This window comes from Phoenix dactylifera, chromosome 18, assembly GCF_009389715.1.
Source record: "Phoenix dactylifera cultivar Barhee BC4 chromosome 18, palm_55x_up_171113_PBpolish2nd_filt_p, whole genome shotgun sequence".
NCBI classification, from domain to species: Eukaryota; Viridiplantae; Streptophyta; class Magnoliopsida; order Arecales; family Arecaceae; genus Phoenix; species Phoenix dactylifera.
The window spans coordinates 4,811,967-4,832,156 of NC_052409.1; the positions used below are offsets into that span (position 1 = coordinate 4,811,967).

The following is a 20,190-nucleotide window of genomic DNA, read 5'->3' on the forward strand; positions in this document are numbered from 1 at the left end:
CTCACATAGAAGATGCTCTCCCAGGCTGCTCTGAGCTCGGCACACACTACCGACAAGTCAAAAATCCGCCAGCCTCCTGCTGCAACTAATCTGGTATCGTGATCTCGGATAGCGAACTCCATACCACTGCATCTCCCCTCATCATCCTCACTGCCTAACCCTTTTCAAGCACGGCCCAATGCATAAGATTGCGCAATACGACTGCCAACCTATCTAGCCTCTCATCTCAAGAGTGGCGGCTTCTCCTCTACCTTAATGCCCCCGGACTTGTTTCATACACTAGGTTTGTTTTTGGAAATTTCTTTCTGTCACAAAGCAAGAAGGGATTGGTGTAACTTGTAGGAATTGTTGCCAAGTATAAATGATAGTTTAGCATGAAATCATCAAGTTAGACCACCAAATGCTTGCTCAAATGGCACCATCTCTAGCCACTTAGGCAAAGGCTCGGAGGTTCCTTTTTTTTTTTCTTACAAAAAAAGAAGAAAAAAATGGAGGTTTGATTTTGCATGATATGGGCGGAGGCCCAATTTCACCAGCTTTAGCTCACTTTGTGGGGGCTTAGTTTTTGACCTAGATGTAATGGGGTCGGTGTAGAATAACGAGTGGAGATTATCCCATACTAACTAAGGAAGAAAGAAAACCAAGTCAGTACCAGTGGGCGCGGTGAACTTGCCATTTGAACTTATAGACGCCTGAAGTTTTTTTTTTGGGTACACCAAAGTACAAATTTGTATCAATTATTTACAACCAATAATTTTTTTATATTTCATAAAAAACCAAAAATGAAGAGAGAGAAAAGAAAAAAAAAAAAGAGGATCCAACTCGATCCATTCCATCAACCACTGGATGACTCTTCCCCTTTGAGGCAAAAATTAAATCAATCAAAGTATGTCCAAAAAATCAAAATCTTTCTTAAATGGTGAGTGAGCCGTGAAGGAGATGATCCAGTCTGTCGTTCCAGAAAATGATTGTGACTCATTTCATTATAGTGCTTTTATTTTGATCACTTTTTTTAAGCATGGATCTACCTTATATATATATATATATATATATATATATATATATATATAAAGAAAATTTTTGGTTCATTGAATCTGCTTTGCTTTTACCTTCAAAAATAAAAAAGAAACGCTCAATTGATAGCTATGGTTGACCCACCCCACTTCATGTGTCTCAATGCCCATTCATTTGACCAGGGTAATACAGAAAAAGGGATTTAACATTCATGCTTCAATATATAGTAATATTAGCAGGTTTTCTTTAAAAATAGTACATTAGCGAGATAATTGAGCTGGTAATCCACACCAGAAGTGCTTTATTTATGGGGTTTAAAAAGATTCATTACTGATGTTTTAGTTGGTAAAACATTGTGAAGGATTATAATTGATTTGTGAACGGTATTCTAAACACTTTAATATGATGAACAATATATATATATATAAAATTAGGAGTACTGCAGATTAAAAATTAGGTGATGTATTTAATTATTCTGCAATTGATATAACATAAGATGAGTCAAAAAATTTATCCAATATTAATTAGGAGATTTTTATCAAGCCTTTGGAGATATCCATCAGAATGGAAAGAGAGAAGAGTATGCTGATCATATTTCCATATGCATACCTAATTTATTCTTTCCCTTCAAGACTAACATTAATCTATCATTAAAAAATAACAAGTTGGGATTAATTTATACATAGCAAAAAAATACGATTAAAAAAAGAGAGAGAGATGCTGCACACAACAACTCAAACCCAACCAAGCCAAAAAAAAAAAAGAATTGCTCATTTTTTTCCCCCAAAACCAAAGAAATATATTGGCCTACATTAAGCCCAATTATTAATTCATACCGACAAATCTTTAGAAGAAAGAAATCTATGGTTTTTTTTAAAAAAAAGATGATAATAATCATATAAACAGGGTTAAACTAGGACGTAAATTAAGATAAATAAATAAATAAATTGTAGATTATAAAGAAAGGAAGGGCGAAGGAGGGGGGCGATGCGTCAGAGTCATGGAAGATTACAAACATCGCGTGCGTTCGAGAAAGCACGCTTCTTTAATTGCAAACAACGCGTCGTCACAGCAACGCCCCCCACCCCCAAATCGCTGAAGAATATAATGCGAAAATATAAAATAAAACTCGTATGAAGGTGGAAACAAGAAAGGTGGATTTTTATTGTAAAACGAACGGAGAGTAGCCCGTTGGGATGGAGAATTAGGCGCCGGAGGAGAGGAGATGGCCGTGGCGGCGTTGGTAAAAAACAGTACTGGGAGTTGGGAGACTTGGAGGAGAATCTCGGGACTGGGTTTGATCGAAGGGGAGTTCCGAGTTAGGGTTTGGTTTCAGTAAGGGTCGAACGCAGACTCGGGGTCACGAGCCGGAGTCTTACACCAGCTACAATCCAGCGGCACACAACTTTAATTATAAATTAAATCTACTTATAAAGATGATTTAAAACACATTTGGCTGGTGAGAGGAAAAAATTAAGATCAATAAAAAAGATAGAAAGACCTTCTGTTTGATTGAAATTTTTAATTGAGAAAAAAATAGAATAAAATTTTTATATTTTATGAGAAAGAAATTTATATAAAAGTTTGGAGCATAAAAAAATTTAATTTTCACCGGCTGAAAATTAGTATTTTTTTTCTCAAAATGCTTTTATACTTTTGATAAAATGAGATAAATTCTTTTTCTTTATTAAAGATATAATAGGTATTTTACGCAACTTTATAGAAAAGTAAATGCTCAACCAAACATACATAAGCCATAAGCCATTCTAGAACATGTTGTTTTTTCACGATCAATCAAATATGCAAAAATCACTTTTACGGATATCGTATACTCATCCATTGAGAAAATATTTTTTCTGTGAGCCAAATAAGTCTTAAATATTTTAAAAGCTAACACATCATGCCTAACTCAACCCAATCTCTCTCTCTCTCTCTCTCTCTCTCTCTCTCTCTCTCTCTCTCTCTCTCTCTAATAACTAATAAAAAAGTGGCCACACTCTGGACTTGATTAGGATGATTTAACCCAGTCCACGATGCCGAGGTTTGAAGCCTTAATCCAGCCTTGTACATACAATCCGAATCCAATGGTTTGATCTATATAGGAGGCTAACTAGAAAAACTATTCAAGCCCAATCGCCCTACAAGGTCAAGTCAGCTCATTTTAGGTCAAATCGAATGAGATGTTGTCAACCTTTAATGACTTTGGCTGGATTCAAATTTTAAAAACCTGGTTCTTTGCAAATTGCTGCACGACATTAGATTAAATTCACTAAGCAAACATAGATATGTGGATATCCAATTCGGTTTGAACTAACAGTGTTGCACCTTGTTCCGCTTTGAGAAGACCTGGTGACGCATAAACATGAAGAATGTCTGAAGGCACAAAAGAAAATTTTCAGTTTGTACTTTTAATCTTTTGTTTTTGCAAGCATCCAATTCACATGTCCAGAGTCTGACATAAATTTACCTGGCCTAAATATCAACTATCATCGATCTCTGGTAATGACCACCAACCTCCAATTCCCAAAATGACCGTTAGATTGTAAGCCGACTTTCCAGTACATTAATTTGTAATCTTTACTACTCATGGTATGATAATATCCAACAACCAGAAGATAATAAGGCACACTTGCATTATCTGAATTTGTGATGATAAAATGAGACCAACAAAAACAAAAATGAAAAATTGAATCATTTCATTAATAACTGCCAGTGACTTTTCATCAAGCGATTTTATTTTAAAAGCAATGATACTTTTCTTCATTGAAACCTCCCTGTTTTGGGGTTAAGATATAACGTGATGCGAGACAAACAAGACCTTATTTTTAAGAAGAATCAAACAGTCATGAAATGGTGATGCCAATGATCTCCAAACCACCATTTGTTTATTGATGAGCTAGTCTGATCAGAGCTTTGCAGCACCTCTTGGTGAGCATTTCTTAGCAATCCAGTTAGCTTGGACCTCTCGGTCTCATAGCACTGAAGTTCCCTGCTCGAGCATTACAAGAATTCAGTAGGCAGATTGATGCTTCTGGTGCCACCAATTGATACAATAATTTGTCAAGCTCCAGGATCTAAGGCCACTTGCCATTTTAATAAGATGTTACCAACAGCAATTCTACTAACGAGTAGCTAGAAGACAGAAGATTCAGGAGTCAAATGAATAGAAAGGCCAAATAAGGTACACAAATGACCTGACTATACAATATTCATGCCACGATACAACGCGAAATTCTTAATGAGATCACAAGAGCAAAACAAGGATTGCAAGAGAATGTCCAAAAGCTGTGAACCAATGTTTACATCTTTTTCCAGGATGTCAATTATACACAACCTAAAACCTTCCTTGACCCTTCTCCTGTGCTAAAATGTGGGGAACTACCACAATGCTTCTGGGAGAAAAGTTTGTGCGACCCATGCTGTGCTTGGTGTATACTTCAAACCCACTTTAAGAAAGATCAAAAAAAGTGCAGCCTTTCTCTACAACCAAAAAAGCAGGTAAGCAAAACTTACCCAAAAAGGAAAAAAAAGCATCTAACGGAATGAAACTAAAATATAATTATTCCGCAAGAAAAAAAAAGGCATGATATTTAAACCTGAAATATGGATCTTGTACAAGTATGCAAAGGAGCATACCTTATAGCATCATGCTACTGCTGCTGAGGCATGGTCTCATTACAATATTTCTTGAAGTTCAAACATTCGTCAACCAGAAAGTCACTGCAACAATAATCTGATTAGATTTGTTTCAAGAAGCTTCCCAACACTACCAAGCATGGCTACTTACAAGATGCGCTCAACCATCCCCGGCACATCCCATCTGGGACTCCACGGATAATCGTTTATAGGAGGTGATAATATTGGGGTGCCTTGAGAATTAAAATGCTGCAGAACATTACAGAATAGCCTGATTAGTTCAAAGAGTATAAAACATCAGAAAGAGAGGAAGAAAATATTTTTTGTGTAATTATTCCTCAGAAAAAGAGAGAGAGAAAGGGGGGCAGAAAATATCAAGTTCCACAAGGAACTTAATGACAAAAATTTTCCATTCCCCATTCAACATTTTTTTAAGATAAGTGGTACCGCAAAGGTAGAACAATTTGTACATGCATAAGGCTGTGCTGCTTTCCATGTATTTTACTTGCAAGGATGAGAAATCTCCTTAGCATATGCAGTGATATATTGCCGTCACTAAGAACAATAAAACATTGATCTCTATCATTTCTTCTTTAGGAATTATATTTTTAAATCCTTGTGTTTTTTATCAAGAAAAATCCAGACCTGGCTGCAGGCACATGAAATTGTCCCCACAAATGCAATGCATATGCAACTCATCTTCTTTGTACTTGATGAAAATCTTTGTATGCTGGCATCATGACAAATAAATAAGATCCACTCAAGATGTTAATCATGGGTAATTCAACATTTTCACACAAGCTGCACGCCACTGGTACAAGGGGTGCTTTGAAAGAGCTGAAAGCATCCATAACACTAATTCAGCACAAGATTGTGGCAGGATGAGGAGAAAAAAGAGGAGAGAGAAGCAGGGTGAATGGAAGAGAGAGGAGGTGGGAGAGAAGGAGCCAGAATGAGAAAGGGGAGGACAAGGAGAAGAGGGGCAAGTGGAGGAGAGGAGGGTGGATGGAGGAGTGTGGTGGAAGTCAGGCAGTTGTGATCAGGCAATAAAGGTTGGACTTCAAGAAGTTGGGATATGAGATCACAAGAACTAGTTCAGAGGAGAAGAGGTAAAGATAAGGTCCCTAAGTATCTCATATAACCTAAAATTAGTTTCTACAATATATTGTTGGTTAAATGGTTTACTCGGTTCACCTAAACCTCTGTTTTGGCATGTTACTAACAAAACCAATTAGAAAAAAGTTTTACGGAATATTGTTTTCCTAAAATCTAGTAACCCAATAATCCCTCAAGGTTTATGAATCTCCATAACACCACTAGACTCATATACGTTTAATTAGGATGCCAAGAAGTCAAGGCATAGCTACTCCAAGGTCCTAGGACTTAAAATACCAAACTCTAAGTCCAGCACAAAACAGGAGCATCCCATACATTTCATATGCCAATAGCCAGCTCATACATAGGTGTTGAAACTGGCCAAACCCGGAAAAATTGCAACTCATATTTCTTTAAAGCTCAATTTTGATTTAACTATACAAGTCAAGCTCGCCCGGTGGACCTAACTTTCAAGTATGAGCTTAAAAATTTCCAAAATTATTACTAATATTGAATGATCAACATTTACAAACATAAATATTTTTTTTTTTTGGTCAAAAATAGGAGGGGAGGGGGAGGGACCAGCCCACCCGCGTAGCAGCCCCATTACTGAGCCCCCCTTCCACTAGGGAATGTTCGATACAGGTCGCAGGTTTCGCGTGCCTTCCCCGACCCGTGGGCTCACCCCACTGGGTACGTCACCCCAGTGCCACCTTGGTACAAGTGGAAGGAAAGCATAACCGCCAACAAGCCAGCCGAGCGTGGGGCATCCGGTCCCCTAATTTAATCGACGCCCGTGCGTTTCGAACCCGGGCAACTTGGGCGGAATTATCGCCCCCTTACCACTAGGCTACTACCTTGGTGGCAAACATAAATATTTTTCAAAATGATAAAAAGAAACAACAAGAGAAACACAATTACCTGAGAACTTTGCAGCGTCAAGATAGGCTGTTGCTTAGGGAACTGAGTGGGGATTGAAAAATGAACCTGCAACAACAAAATTGTGTCCCTTAGCCGCATGTATTTGACATACAGTGATAAAATGGCAATAAAACTGCATGCTAGCCAAGAAGAAAGAAAGATTAATGGTTATGCATTAGAGATTAGAAAAGCATCTTAAAAATAAATAAATAATTTGATGATTTGGATTTTGTTCAGGACACATTCCCATAATTTGACCTCTTCTTTATATGCAATTACAGTTTGAAGTGAAGCTACTAGTTTTCCATCTAAGCTCTGAACCAACAGCAGCAGCATTAAGATCATGGATAATTGATAACTTGAGATACATTTCCACCATTGGACCTCTCCTTTACACCCAACTGCCTTTTGAAGTAAAACTCTTATTTTTCATCGGAGCTTGGACCAACAACAGTAGCATTAAGGTCATAAATAATTGATAATTTTAGAGATTAGCAAGGGCACAGTTGTTTCATTGTACATGGTTGCACATGGATACTTGGGTTTGAATTTGAATGTCCATGAACATGAGATGTGGTATTTATATATCTCAGAGCAGAACGATGAGAAGAAGTTAGGTAACAATTAATCTTAAATAGATGTGTCAATTATCTAGGTCACATATAACTCAGCTTACCTACAGAACACCCAAGCAAAAAGGAAAACCCACGAAGATTCCTAATATGGGCCAGTATAATGAATAAAAAAGGCTTGTAAATATTAGATCTGGAATAGATTTCCAGGTTCCAAGCAACTCAGCCATCGTAATGACTCCAAAGACAATTTTGTGCCAATATTCGACTTCCATAATCTACATGACTAGCTATTTTGCACCCACAAATTTTTTCCTCAATTTAATCTAACTGATATTAAAGTATAATATAAAGCATATCTATGACAAGCATTTTGGGGTTTGATTTTTAGTTTTATGTTGTTTATGAATTGAGGAAGTTTGTGATATTATAAATGCCATGTTCTAATTGTCAGGCCAATGATGTTGTTGAAAAGAGTCTGCCTCAAGGTATACTATACCAACCTATACTTCCCGGTACCAGGCATTACCATACTGCAATGCTACCGGTATGGTAAGGAGGCTCATTACGGTACTGTACCAACACATGGTCCAGCCACACTTCCAGCAGCGCACCATGTGTATACAGGTGTACCATGACATTAAAGTATCAATATACAGTGCCCACCATCGGTTCAGTAAACCTTGGTTATATAAGATACCATGCTTCTAATTTTAGACATGGTCACCTGGGAACCTGGTACATAAAATAAATCTGATAAGTTCCTTAACATACCAGAAATGTGAAAACGCCAGAGACAACAAGCACCGTGGCTCTCCTGCAAAAAACCTGATAAAAGAAATGTTCAGAGATCATTCTAAAAGTGAAAATGCAAGGCTAAGTAAAGAATGTCCAAAAGCACACCGGATCAGCTTCTAGTGGCCTTCCAAATAGAGAGGGCAATGCCTCAATAAAACATCTTCTAGCACCAATTGAAGCAACTGCCTCCAAAACCTTTGAAACATTCCCACTAAATTACTAAAAAGGGTACTCACATAAAAACATAGGAGCTTGTAGCATGACTAAAAAAAGTAAAAGAGAAGAGGAACAACAAGTATACAAACAAATGAGAAGAAACCTAAATCCTTACGTAGAAAACTGGGTGCATGAGAAAGCAGAAGTGAAATATTCATATTAAAAAGCCTCTTGACAGTGTAAATAATTAAGGCCCTGTTTGGGGGAGCTGTGGGCAGTAGAGCTGTTGGAAGTAGAGCTGTTGGAAGTAGAGCTGTCTGAAGTAGAGCTGTTATAAAAAGCTGTTTGCTGTTTGGTAGTTACATTTGTAAAGTGCTGTGGCACTTTAACATATGTTTGGTAAACAAACTGAGAAAGTACTTTTGTATGACAAAATTACCATAAAGGACATTGCATAGTATTATACAACATAACATAATAAAACATTACATATATTAATACATAAATATACGATATAGTATAATATTATTGTGATATAAATAATATTATTATAATATAGCATAATAGTAATATAATTATTAGAGTAAATTAATTTTTGATAATATAATATAATATTAAATTATTTAACATAACATATTAATGTATTATGATATAATGTAATATATATTATATTTATAGTATAATACAATAATAAAGGTATAAAATATTATAATTATTAGTATAAATTAATTTCTCATAATATAACATAATATTAAATTATTTGAAATAACATTTAATGTATTATGATGTAATGTAATATAATATAATATTTATAGTATAATACAATAATAAAGGTATAAAATATTATAATTATTAGTAAAAATTAATTTTTCATAATATAACATAATATTAAATTATTTAAAAAAACATATTAATGTATTATGATATAACGTATTATGATATTATATTTATAGTATAATACAATAATAAAGATATAAAATATTATAATTATTAGTATAAATTAATTTTTCATAATATAACATAATATTAAATTATTTAAAATAACATATTAATGTATTATGATGTAATGTTATGTAATATAATATTTATAGTATAATACATTAATAAAGGTATAAAATTATTTAAAATAACATAATATTAAATTATTTAAAATAATAAAGGTATAATTTAATATTTTTATTTATTTATTTATTTATTTATTTGTTCATTTATATACATATTTATTTATTTATTTATTTTCTTTATTTTCTTTTTCTTTCCTTTTTTCTTCCCTTTTTTTTCTTTCCTTTTTCTTCTTTTTCTTTCCTTTTCTTTTTTCTTCTCTTCTTCTCCTTCCTTCCTCTCTTTCCTTCTTCTCCTTTCTTCTCCCGCAAGGCCGGTGGCGCCGGAAGGGGGCCGGGCCGCGGCGGCTGCGGGAGGAGGCCCGGGAGGGGGTCGGGACGGCGGGCCCCGGCGACCGCGGGGGGAGGGGGGCTCGGGAGGGGGCCGGGACGGCGGGCCGGGACGGCGGGCCGCGACGACTGCGGGGGGAGGGGGCTCGGGAGGGGGCCGGGACGGCAGGCCGCGGGGGGAGGGGGCTCGGGAGGGGGCCGGGACGGCGGGCCGCGACGACCGCGGGGGGAGGGGGGCTCGGGAGGGGGCCGGGACGGCGGGCCGCGGGGGGAGGGGGGCTCGGGAGGGGGCCGGGACGGCGGGCCTCGGCGACCGCGAGGGAGGGGGGGCTCGGGAGGGGGCCAGGACGGCGGGCCGCGGGGGGAGGGGGTGCTCGGGAGGGGGCCGGGACGGCGGGCCTCGGCGACCGCGAGGGAGGGGGCCGGGACGGCGGGCCTCGGCGACCGTGAGGGAGGGGGGGCATTGAGGAGAAGGAGATAGAGAGGGGGAGAGAGAGAGAGAGGGAGGATGGTGAGAGAGGAAGAGACGGTGGGATGGGGATTTTTGGGAGAAAAAATGAACTTTTAAATGGGGGTATTTTGGTCAAAAATACCGCTTCCCGACAAAGCTGAAAACAGCGTTTTCGGAAAGCTCCAAAATGGAGCTTCTGCCAAAAAGCTGTTTTCAGCTTCCCGCAAAAGCTGAAACAGCTTTTCCAAAATTTTACCAAACACCCTTTTTTACCTAAAAGTACTTTTGGAGGGCCAGAAAGTGCTTTTTGGCCCTCCAAAAGCTCCCCCAAACAGGGCCTAAGTCCGTTGAAGGCTAAGTGTTACTCAGTCTGCTCCATGATGAAAGGAGAAACCAGTGTCAAAAAATTTACTTGGATTAAAAATATCTACATCACACTGCCATGGATGGGGCAAATGCTTCTCCACCCTAACTTTTTGGTAACCACCCGCTCTCGCATTTAGTCCATGGCACATCTCAAGCAGAATTCAGGTCTGCAGGCTCTTTTTCTTTCTATATTTATCAAATCTAATCTAAAAAATCTTGACAGTGGGACCATAGTCATCCATCAAATGCTCTCTTCTCTTGAATAAACCAGATGTACCACATATGCCAGATACTGATAGTTAATAACCATCAGATGCAGCACATTCCATACCAATGAACCAAAAAACCAAAATTGGGTTCTCTGACAGGCAGTCGTTTCAAATTACAAACTGAATCCATACCAATGAACCAAAAAACCAGATAAGATAGGAAGTGACTACCACTTAGATTGACCGATGGCAAGCTTCAATAATCTTCCATGAAAGAATGGCTAAAGAAAAAATTAGAGAACCTTTCACAGTTACAACAGATAAGTTTTAGCTTTTAAATGAGAGAGCATCCATGCTGGCATGCAGAAGTGAATTTTAATATATCGACTATCAAGAGAGACACCCAACATTAAGATATAAATCTGTAGCAACCATGAAAGATCAGTATTACAGATAGAACTGTTATCAGAAAAATAAACATGATAGATGTGACTGACCTGAGTTTTGAGATTTTCTTCTAAATTGGGAAGATATTCAGCCATACACCTTTAGATAATAATATAGACAAATCATACATAAAAAATCAATTTTAGAAAATGATAATGCTTAGTTACTTTCTTTACATGAGAGACTGCAAAACAATACTTTTCAGTTAGAAACAAAAGTATAATCAATATTGTATTATGATAGAATGGCTTACATCCCATCTAACCATGGTGGAAGTTTGACATCTTCTACAGAGAACAAACTCTTCAGCTCTGAAGAAGAGACTAACTTTATGCGTGGAGCAGAAGGAGCAGAGGAATAACTTGTGTGTACAGGAAATACAACCTGCACAATGCAATATCTGAGATCAAAATGAAATTTTCTAAAAATGACAATCATTCTTCAATTAAGCAAAGGCAGTGTAGCAGAACCCAAATAGTTGGGACACAGCTTCATGGTTACAATCAAGATCATAATGTGATAAAACCTGTTGGCCCCATCCCATCTAAGGAATCCGAAAAACAACTAGCCTGGGGTTCATCCCCATAGCATAGGCAGCAAATTAGCATTGATGTCCTTAAAAAAATACAGCTTAGCATGAACATAGTGATAAGCAACAGCCATTAGCTGATCCTTTCGGGGTGGCTTTTGCTAATCCATGTCGCCCTTAAAACAAATCAAAAACTAAATCTTAATCGAAACATTACCCAAAATTGTCATTACAGCTTCACATTCAGGGTTTCTTCAGGCTCGCCCTCTTTTGAAAATTAAAGGAAAATAGAACAAAGATAGATGGTGAAAAACTGAAAATTAAAGGAAAAATTCAACCATCTAAATCTTTAAACTTCCAATTGCATCACATCACCAGTTCCATCCCAGTCCCTGCACTCTTGTGAATGATTTACTGATTCAAATCCAATTTTCGGTCTTCGTCCCAATGCAGTAAGGAATAAAGGAAAAAGAACTGAAGATGGATAAACAGTAAGAAAAAACAAGAACTTCCCCTCAAGGAACATCTATGGAGATGGGATTGGAGTCATAGTGCCAGTTAGGGGTTGCATCAAGTTCCACACCTGATTGCAGACTTGAATTTCAAGTCAAGAGCGTCCCATCGAACAGGACCAACTCCATAAGTTGAATATTTAAATTACTCATTGTAAGAAAAGTTAGAACAGTGAAATGATGAAATGAGAAAAATAAAATGAAGCCGATGAATGCTAAACATCTCCTAAGCTTCTAAACTAACTTATGACTTATTGTCAAAGGATTACTAGATTACTTTTAGTCAATATATCATAACAACCTTACATGAACAGTTCAATTATAGATATTTAATTTCAAGCATTTGCATTAGCATGTCAGACCTCAACTCCAAGAAAGTATTACCAATTATATAATCTCAAAAGATTATATAATTGTACAAGAATGTCCCAGAATGAACAGCTATTACCAAAGAGACCAAGAGAAAACCTGTAAGTAGATCTTTTGCTGATGTCTCCAAGGACATGCAAGAACCAATTTGTTCAAGTCTATATCCAGTAAAGGGACAGCAAACTTTACCTCCTCTGGCTGCAGTAGAATGTACAGGCAATTTACACTCAGTAAACAAAATGAAATAAGGATTAATGGAATCACTGACAATATTTTCTGCATTTTTAGATACTGCAGACCAACCAACAGCTGAAACTTCTGAGAACTTACCCTGTCATGTGAAGAAATCATACAAACTTCAATCCCCTGTTCCATTAAGTAAAATTAGGAAACATGTAACTTTGTTTAAGAAAAAAGAAGAAGAAAATCTCTAAGAAATTAGCAGGAAAACATGCTGAATAATTAACTAAAACTTAACTGGCATTCTTAGAAGTACTGACAAGTGAACAAATAAAAAACCTAAAGAAACCTAAAAGCTTAGAATGCAATTTCACAAGTACATCTTATTTTAATTCGCCACTCTGCAAAAGTCATTTGAATACATCTGACATGCCATAACCATGATAACATAAAGCAAATGAATTTTAAAAGGTGTGATGGCCATAAATCATAACCAACAAAGCATTTAAACTGTGCATGATGGTAGATAGACACCAGTTGCTAGACATAGCAGTAAGGTATGATGTTCTTTGCACTCAAACTCACAATTTAGTATCCCCTGTACCATTTATTGAAAGTTAGTGTGTCTGGCTCTTTTAGACACCTCAATACTTGATATCCATGCCACGTCTTTAAGTGACATCGGCTAGCATCCTGCCATGAGGATTGAAGCGTCAATCCTATCAGTGCAAAATAAGTGATGGCCCTTCCACATCGACAATTCAAACAGTTAACCATGATCTATGGCATTTAAAAGACATGAAACAAATACACACACACACTTTAGACAACCCTTACATATACATAAAGTGGATAGGTAGATTGACACCCACTATCTAGTATGTTCAAATATATCATAGGAAATTGGTCATGATCTACCCATCTCAGAACACATAAGAAACATATTTCACTAACTCAAACAGCTTTTAAACCATAAATCAAATCAAAACACAACATTACATCATGCCAGTAAAACTAATGAGTTGATGCATACACAAGGGCTGAACTTATTCATTTTTTTATTTGAAGGGGGGGAGCATATATATACTATATATACATATAAATGTATATATACACACACACATAAATATGTGCATATATATATATATGTGTGTGTGTGTGCATATATATATATATATATATATATATATATATATATATATATATATATATATATATGCACACATATATATATGTGTGTATGTGTATGTGTATGTGTATGTATGTATGTATGTATGTATATGTATGTATTGAAATTATAGAAACAAAAATCTTCTACACATTAGAAGGAAAAGAAAAACTTTAAAAAAGAAAAAGAAAGAAAATTCCAGATCCTCCAAAAATGTCAAATCTGGTTATATATAAGTTTGTTCATAACTCATGTTCAATTTCATGGTTAAGCAAGATACAATACAACCATACTAGTAAAAAGAAAAGTAAAGCCAAGAAGGTCTCTTCATGATAATTATGCACATTTGTGTCTTTATAGACAATGACATGTACTTTTCCTCATTGATGAAAGCCAGTAACCGTGAGGACATAATAAGGCAAACTGCATAGTGTCAAAAACTATTTGACATGGATAAAATACAGTAATTTCAATGAGACGGCACCCATAAGATAACATTAAAAAGTTTACACCAGGGATCAAAACATCAGTCTCATCATAATATGAAATACATCATAAGCTTAAAACCTAATTCTGGATTTAGCATTTCTCCATCAAGTCAGGTTTGTTATGTATGACAGCCAAAACTCACTTTGATATAGTCACATTAGAAACCTTATTAGCTGCTAACTCTCATCAAATTTGAACCAAACTTAATTTCTCTGGAGCAACAAATTGTTTCTCCAAATACCACCTACTTGAGCCAGCTCTACCTTATCCAGTTAAGCGAATCCAAGTTACGATGAAGCTACAAGGTTGCCTAAAGACTATACATACATTTCCATGCATGAGTCTCTCTATCTTGAGAAAATCCAGAGAAATTGAATTAGGTGACCTGATAACACAAGCATATCTCCAGACAAGTGTTTATGGAGACCGACATAAGTGCAAAACATGTCATCATTGCTGTCCAACACGGCAGAGTGGGAGAAGGGCAGCAAGGACCATGGCCCACACAAAAGTTTGATATTCCCCTCATATTTTCCTTATGAGCCTTGTATTACCCCCCTGTTTCTCATTAAATCTTGCTGCTGAACATCCTTTCAAGGCCTAAAAGATCAGTTGATCAGCAAAAACTCATGTTTTACCCATACCAACCAGGCATCATTTTAGAGTATCCACATATCCAAAACCCATATCAACCTGTGTGTCCCTGAACCACCCCATAGCGCCCTATACTGATCCCATACCAACTTGTACTGCTAAGTACATGAATACATTTTTTATCCTTATTTGAGCCACCTTGTATTGGCCCATGCCACATGTGCATCTCTCCTGAATCAATTAGGATTGTAGCTCTCTTTCCTGTAATAACCTCTTTAAGAAATATCACCTTTAGATTCCTCAACCTAGGGTGCTTTGCTTTGCTTCTTTACTATTATAATATAAAGTCTCCACTTCTCCAATCTCTACACGTATATGGTGCCCCATCTCTGAAAAATGCATCCTTTGGTTAAGTTATCGGCCCTTTTAAGGAAAAGAAAAAACAGAGAAGTGACTAATTAAAGTGGGAGTTTTTTTTGCTACATATGTATTGGACAAAACTTTAATAAGATGGGGACCTCGCAGCCTTCCTAGCAATCCACCTTAAGATATGTAGCATGGCTGTTGTTCTCCAATGACGGTTCCACTTGATGACCGCTTGCCATCTAGTCATGTTCACCAGTTTGTTTGTGAATTAGTTTCATGATTTCATCATTAGAGTAACATATCATCTTATCAAGCCTTTGTTATTGAAATCAGAAGCACCAAACTGAGTTTAGTTAGAAGGACTCCTTTACGATCATAGCACCAGAAAAGAAAAAAAAGAACATGTCGGTATTAGTTTACTACCTCTCTCGAGAGAATTGTGCTTATTTCAAACTTCAGCCTCGCATCATCAAGCTCCTCGATCCGCTTCTTCTGGTAGTGCATGTATAAATCCCTATATGCAAAAAAGTTTTCTTTAAAAAAAAAAGGCTCAGCAGCCATGACCCAAAAAAAAAAAAATCTTTCTTTCTTTTTGAAGGTTAACAAAGAAAAAGGACCATTCTTTCCACAACAGACACTTCAGTTGAACCCTAAGTGGGCACACTCCACCTCAATTCATGAACAAGAGCCAACAGCCGAGAAGGGTCTTTACTGTTCCAATCGCTCAAGCTGCTCTTGCTCAAGTGCCCCTCCCCCTCCCCTTCCTTCTCCTCCTTGACATCGCCAACAGGAATCAAGGGGTGAAAGTCGTCATCTTCCGGCGGAAATACAAAGTCCGGCGGCACCGACGGGTACCCCGCATTGAATACAACATCCCCTGCAAGAATCCAACATCCAGAAACTCAAGAACGCAAAAGAATTTCTAACCAGTGAAAACGACGGAAAAATCATAAATTTAGACTGACACTTGATGTAATCAAGGCAGAAGGGGACGAGAAGGGTGAAGCGGTCGGCGTAGCGGCCGTTCTTGCTTCCGGCCCACACTTGTCCGACCTAAAGAGCACCAAATTGGGAGGATTAAGAAACATAGGGATTTGAAGAGACGGGGACTCGATCCGGATCGGGATGGTGATTACCTTGAGAGGGAGAGGGGAGTGCGCGAGGAGGTAGTTGAGCTGGGCGGCGATGAGAGGAGAGACCGCGGCGGACATTGCCGGCGACGGCGGCGAGAGAGGAGGAGGGCGATGGGGGTCTCTCGCGCTTCCACCGGAGTCCAAGGAGGTGGTCGAAGAAGAGGAGGGGCTTGCGGGCGTGGCGTGGCGTTTCGCTTCTTGATTCATGACAAAACCGGAACGCGACGGGACTTTCTCGGGTTTCGGGGAGTCTCTCTCGCTTCGCCTCCAAGAGCTGGTAAAAAGAGGGTCGGCCCTCCACCTTTGTGCAGTATTTTGTCCTTTAACTCAGCTAGCAGTATTCATGCATAACTAGTGTGAGCTACCGATCTACTAAAAAAATAAAGAGTTGGTCATACGCAATCAATAGTATAGAAGGGTAACCTTATGCTAAATATTTCTAATCCTTTTATAGATACTATATTAACTATATATATCCCATAATATTTAAATTATAGATTGAAGAGGCTTGAAATATTTGACTAGGAATAAGCTAGATTAGGGATATGGTTAATTTTTCACAAAATAAGAATTATAAAAGAGCTATGAGTTCATGAAAGAGAAGTTTTCAAGGATCATAAGAGATAATCCATTAACTTGGTTTTAAAATATGGATATTGGAAACTAGTTTAGAGGTGATTTACCTTATTTACAAAAAAAAGAAGAATAATAATCAGCATCTCATTCATCCCTGAGAGCCTGTTTCAATACTCTAGCAAGCTATCCTCTGATTATACCACATATAGTGAGGGCCAAGAAGAGATCAGCATCAAAAAAAGCATAAAAAAAAGATAAATGATTTATAGTAATTATGGAAGTTTGGAGTCATAAAGTATCCAAATAGCAGGGACAATTGATTTTTGAGATTTTATGATTTGTGAGGCTTCTTCATTTCATCAATTCTCTTATGTGGCTGCCTTTCTCTCTTGAAGATTTGCTTCTATGGGAACTTATCGTCGGATGGTAGGTTTGCATCCAAAGGAGACTTAAATCTTCTATGCTATTGTGGTGTATGTATAGAGCTTTTTCAGAGTAAGAACAAATTATTCTTGGATTACATGTGTTGGTGTCAAAGAACAATCTTTTAGCTATTCAATGCAATGTCTACCGTGCATCTCACTCTTAGCACGAGGAGATCTACCATTAAGATATCGCCTTATATAGCTTCCATATTTTAAAGAAAAATAAATGATAATATTAATGTCTTTAACTTAATTTACCTTCCATATATAGCTTCCACCCATGAGGAAAATGGAGAAAGAAAGAAGGCATGATATTAAAAAAAATGTTTTGTTAACAGTTGAAAAAACAGAGATAACTATTAGGATGGAGTTGCCTAACCCTAGAGTTCAAGCTATATATAAGAGCTATCTAGAGTCTTATAAGTGAAGCTGCTTGTATCTCAAGTTGAAGATCCAGTCCAATTTGCTTGTTTGGATACTCACAACTCAAGTTACATAGTAAGTTGAGTTACTCATTGAATATAACTTGTGGCTAGCTTGTGACAGATCGACACATTATTAAAATAGCCTCCAATGAGCTGCATGCTTAAAGAATGGGTGGTCAAGTAACAAATCCCTTCAAGCATCTCCCCTTCTTTCTTTCTCTTTTCTTTTTTTTTGGTAGAATTAAGGGGTCACTCCAAATGTTACAATCCAAGGAAGAAACAACCAACAACATCCGAATTGATATAGTAAAGGAGGGATCTTGAAAAATTCTTAGCATAGATTCTGTGAATGGAAGCTAAAGCCTTAGCAGCTATATTGGCAAGATGTTCTACTAGCATATTTCTTTCATGATAAATGTGCAAAATCCTAATTACCCGATTTTGCAAGAGATTGTAGAAAACGAAAGGAGGGAGAATCTCCCTAGAGTGAGGAACACAATACACTATTTATGTGGGGTGAGGCTAGATGCATGATTGAAGAGAACTCGTCTCCAACAATTTGTTCTTGTATGGCAAATGACATAGACTGAGGTTTGCTTCCCTTGAAGATTTGGAGGCTCCTTGCCAACCAAATTTGCCAAAGTGCATATGCAAAGATAATTCTGTTATGCTCATTCACCCAATTTGCAATGGTTTTACAGAAAGTCGAGGCATGTCCCTAGCTATTTGTGATTGCAAGGAAGTAGACGGGTGATATGATTAAAACAATGTGAAATGGCAACATCAAAATAAGAGATAGTTAATTTTCTCGACAACTTCCCCACCTCTCTTGCATAGCAGGTCAGCAATCTAGAGTGAAGGAAAAGAGTTATTTGAATCCTACCTCATGCCAATATCTGCGAGAAAGTAAGCACCTAGCTATGGGCCCTGATGTTCCAAACTTATTTGAATTCTCTATTGTTCCTCTTCAAAAGTGAGAATGCTTCTAGATAGACTTGTTGAGCACTGATATGATTTCATAAACTAGAATTCCAGCAAACGATGCCAGGTTTATCTCTCATGGAGAGAGGAGCAGATAGAATCACATAGGAGATATGCTTAGGAAAGCACTACTTAATGAGATGTGTTTTTCCGGTTTCTATTTTGATCAAGGAGATCGTTGGCAAGGATTTAATTGTTGCGCAATATTAATATCAAAGGTGATCGCTATACTTGATAAAGAGACTATGGAGAACCAGGATCACTAAGGATATAAGCTGAGCAAGCATCACTAAGAGATCATAGTATTTGATCTACAACTAGCCTTCCTCCAATGCCGATGGCTTTCTTGCATGTTGAGCACTACTTGGGTGAATTGTAGGACAACCAATCACCTTGAAAAGTATATTTTTCAATCATCATCTTGTTGTAAATTTTTACACAAACAGGAGAAAATACAATTGTCACAAAGATTTTCTATGTTGTGTTTTTGTTTCTATCATAATAAACTGGAGGGTAATGCAATCGTAGCAGACTTTTGTATTATATTTTTGTCTTTTCATGATTCTTTTATAATGCCTATCATCCATCAAGTCTATGATTTAATATTTAAATTATCTCTTCCGCAGTAGGATTGGTCACCAATATGATAAGAAGACATCCACCAATGAGGAAAAGGGAAAAAGAAAGGAGGCATGGTATTTAAAAGGAGTGTTTTGGTAATAGTTGAAAAAAATGGAGATGAACATTAGAATGGAGTTGCCTAATCTTAGAGTTTAAACTACATATAGAGGCTGTTTAGAGTCTTGTAAGTGCAGCTGTATACAACTTAAGTTGAAGATTATTCGCTTTATTAAAATTGTAATGGCTGGATATATCTTTCCTCTTTGTGTAATACAGGTTAAATCTCAGACACGATATCCAAAGATAACAAGCATGTCATAAGAAGTCAAATATTATCATAGTGCTATCCACTTTATTAAATTGCAATGGTTGGATATATGTCATTGGAGAAAAAAGTAATATGGATGGATGGCTTTGATTGAAAGTTAGATTTACACGGTCCAAAGGCTTTTGTTACATTTATGATTAGATAAGAGTTGCATATGATATATAGTTGAAATTTTATTTTTGCCACAAATTTCTACTGCATGCCTGAGTGCGGCACATAAAAAGACCTTGAAACTTGTTTTAGATATACATTGTAGATTTTACATTTGCATTATGGTCTAAATCCCAAAATCCATTAAGCATGCACCTAGTTTTTAAGGGAAATAAAGGTTATTTATGAAGTCGATCAAAATTGTGCCCTTTAAAGTTGAGATGGAAGGTACATGCCATTCGCAATTTTTTTTTTTTTTTTTTTTTTTTTGCGGTATCAAGGTTGCTA

The 20,190-nt window shown here is 37.1% G+C and overlaps 1 protein-coding gene across 2 annotated transcripts; it reads right to left on the reverse strand.

Annotated features, from left to right (window-relative positions):
* Window positions 1–3,693: 3,693 nt before the first annotated feature.
* Window positions 3,694–16,657, reverse strand: LOC103714063 (BRISC and BRCA1-A complex member 2). Of its 2 annotated transcripts, none has more exons than XM_008801197.4 (14): window positions 16,400–16,657; window positions 16,229–16,316; window positions 15,933–16,140; window positions 15,687–15,777; window positions 12,797–12,832; window positions 12,566–12,664; window positions 11,310–11,440; window positions 11,107–11,155; window positions 8,142–8,231; window positions 8,013–8,066; window positions 6,667–6,732; window positions 4,802–4,899; window positions 4,651–4,734; window positions 3,694–4,003 (listed from the first exon to the last, which is right to left on the reverse strand). In XM_008801197.4, the coding sequence occupies exons 1-13, from the start codon at window positions 16,601–16,603 to the stop codon at window positions 4,665–4,667; spliced, it is 1,284 nt and encodes a 427-aa protein (XP_008799419.1). In that variant the 5' UTR covers window positions 16,604–16,657; the 3' UTR covers window positions 3,694–4,003; window positions 4,651–4,664. The 2 variants fall into 2 exon arrangements, with proteins under 2 accessions (XP_008799419.1, XP_008799418.1); XM_008801196.4 differs by lacking the exon at window positions 3,694–4,003 and adding an exon at window positions 4,148–4,494.
* Window positions 16,658–20,190: the final 3,533 nt, after the last annotated feature.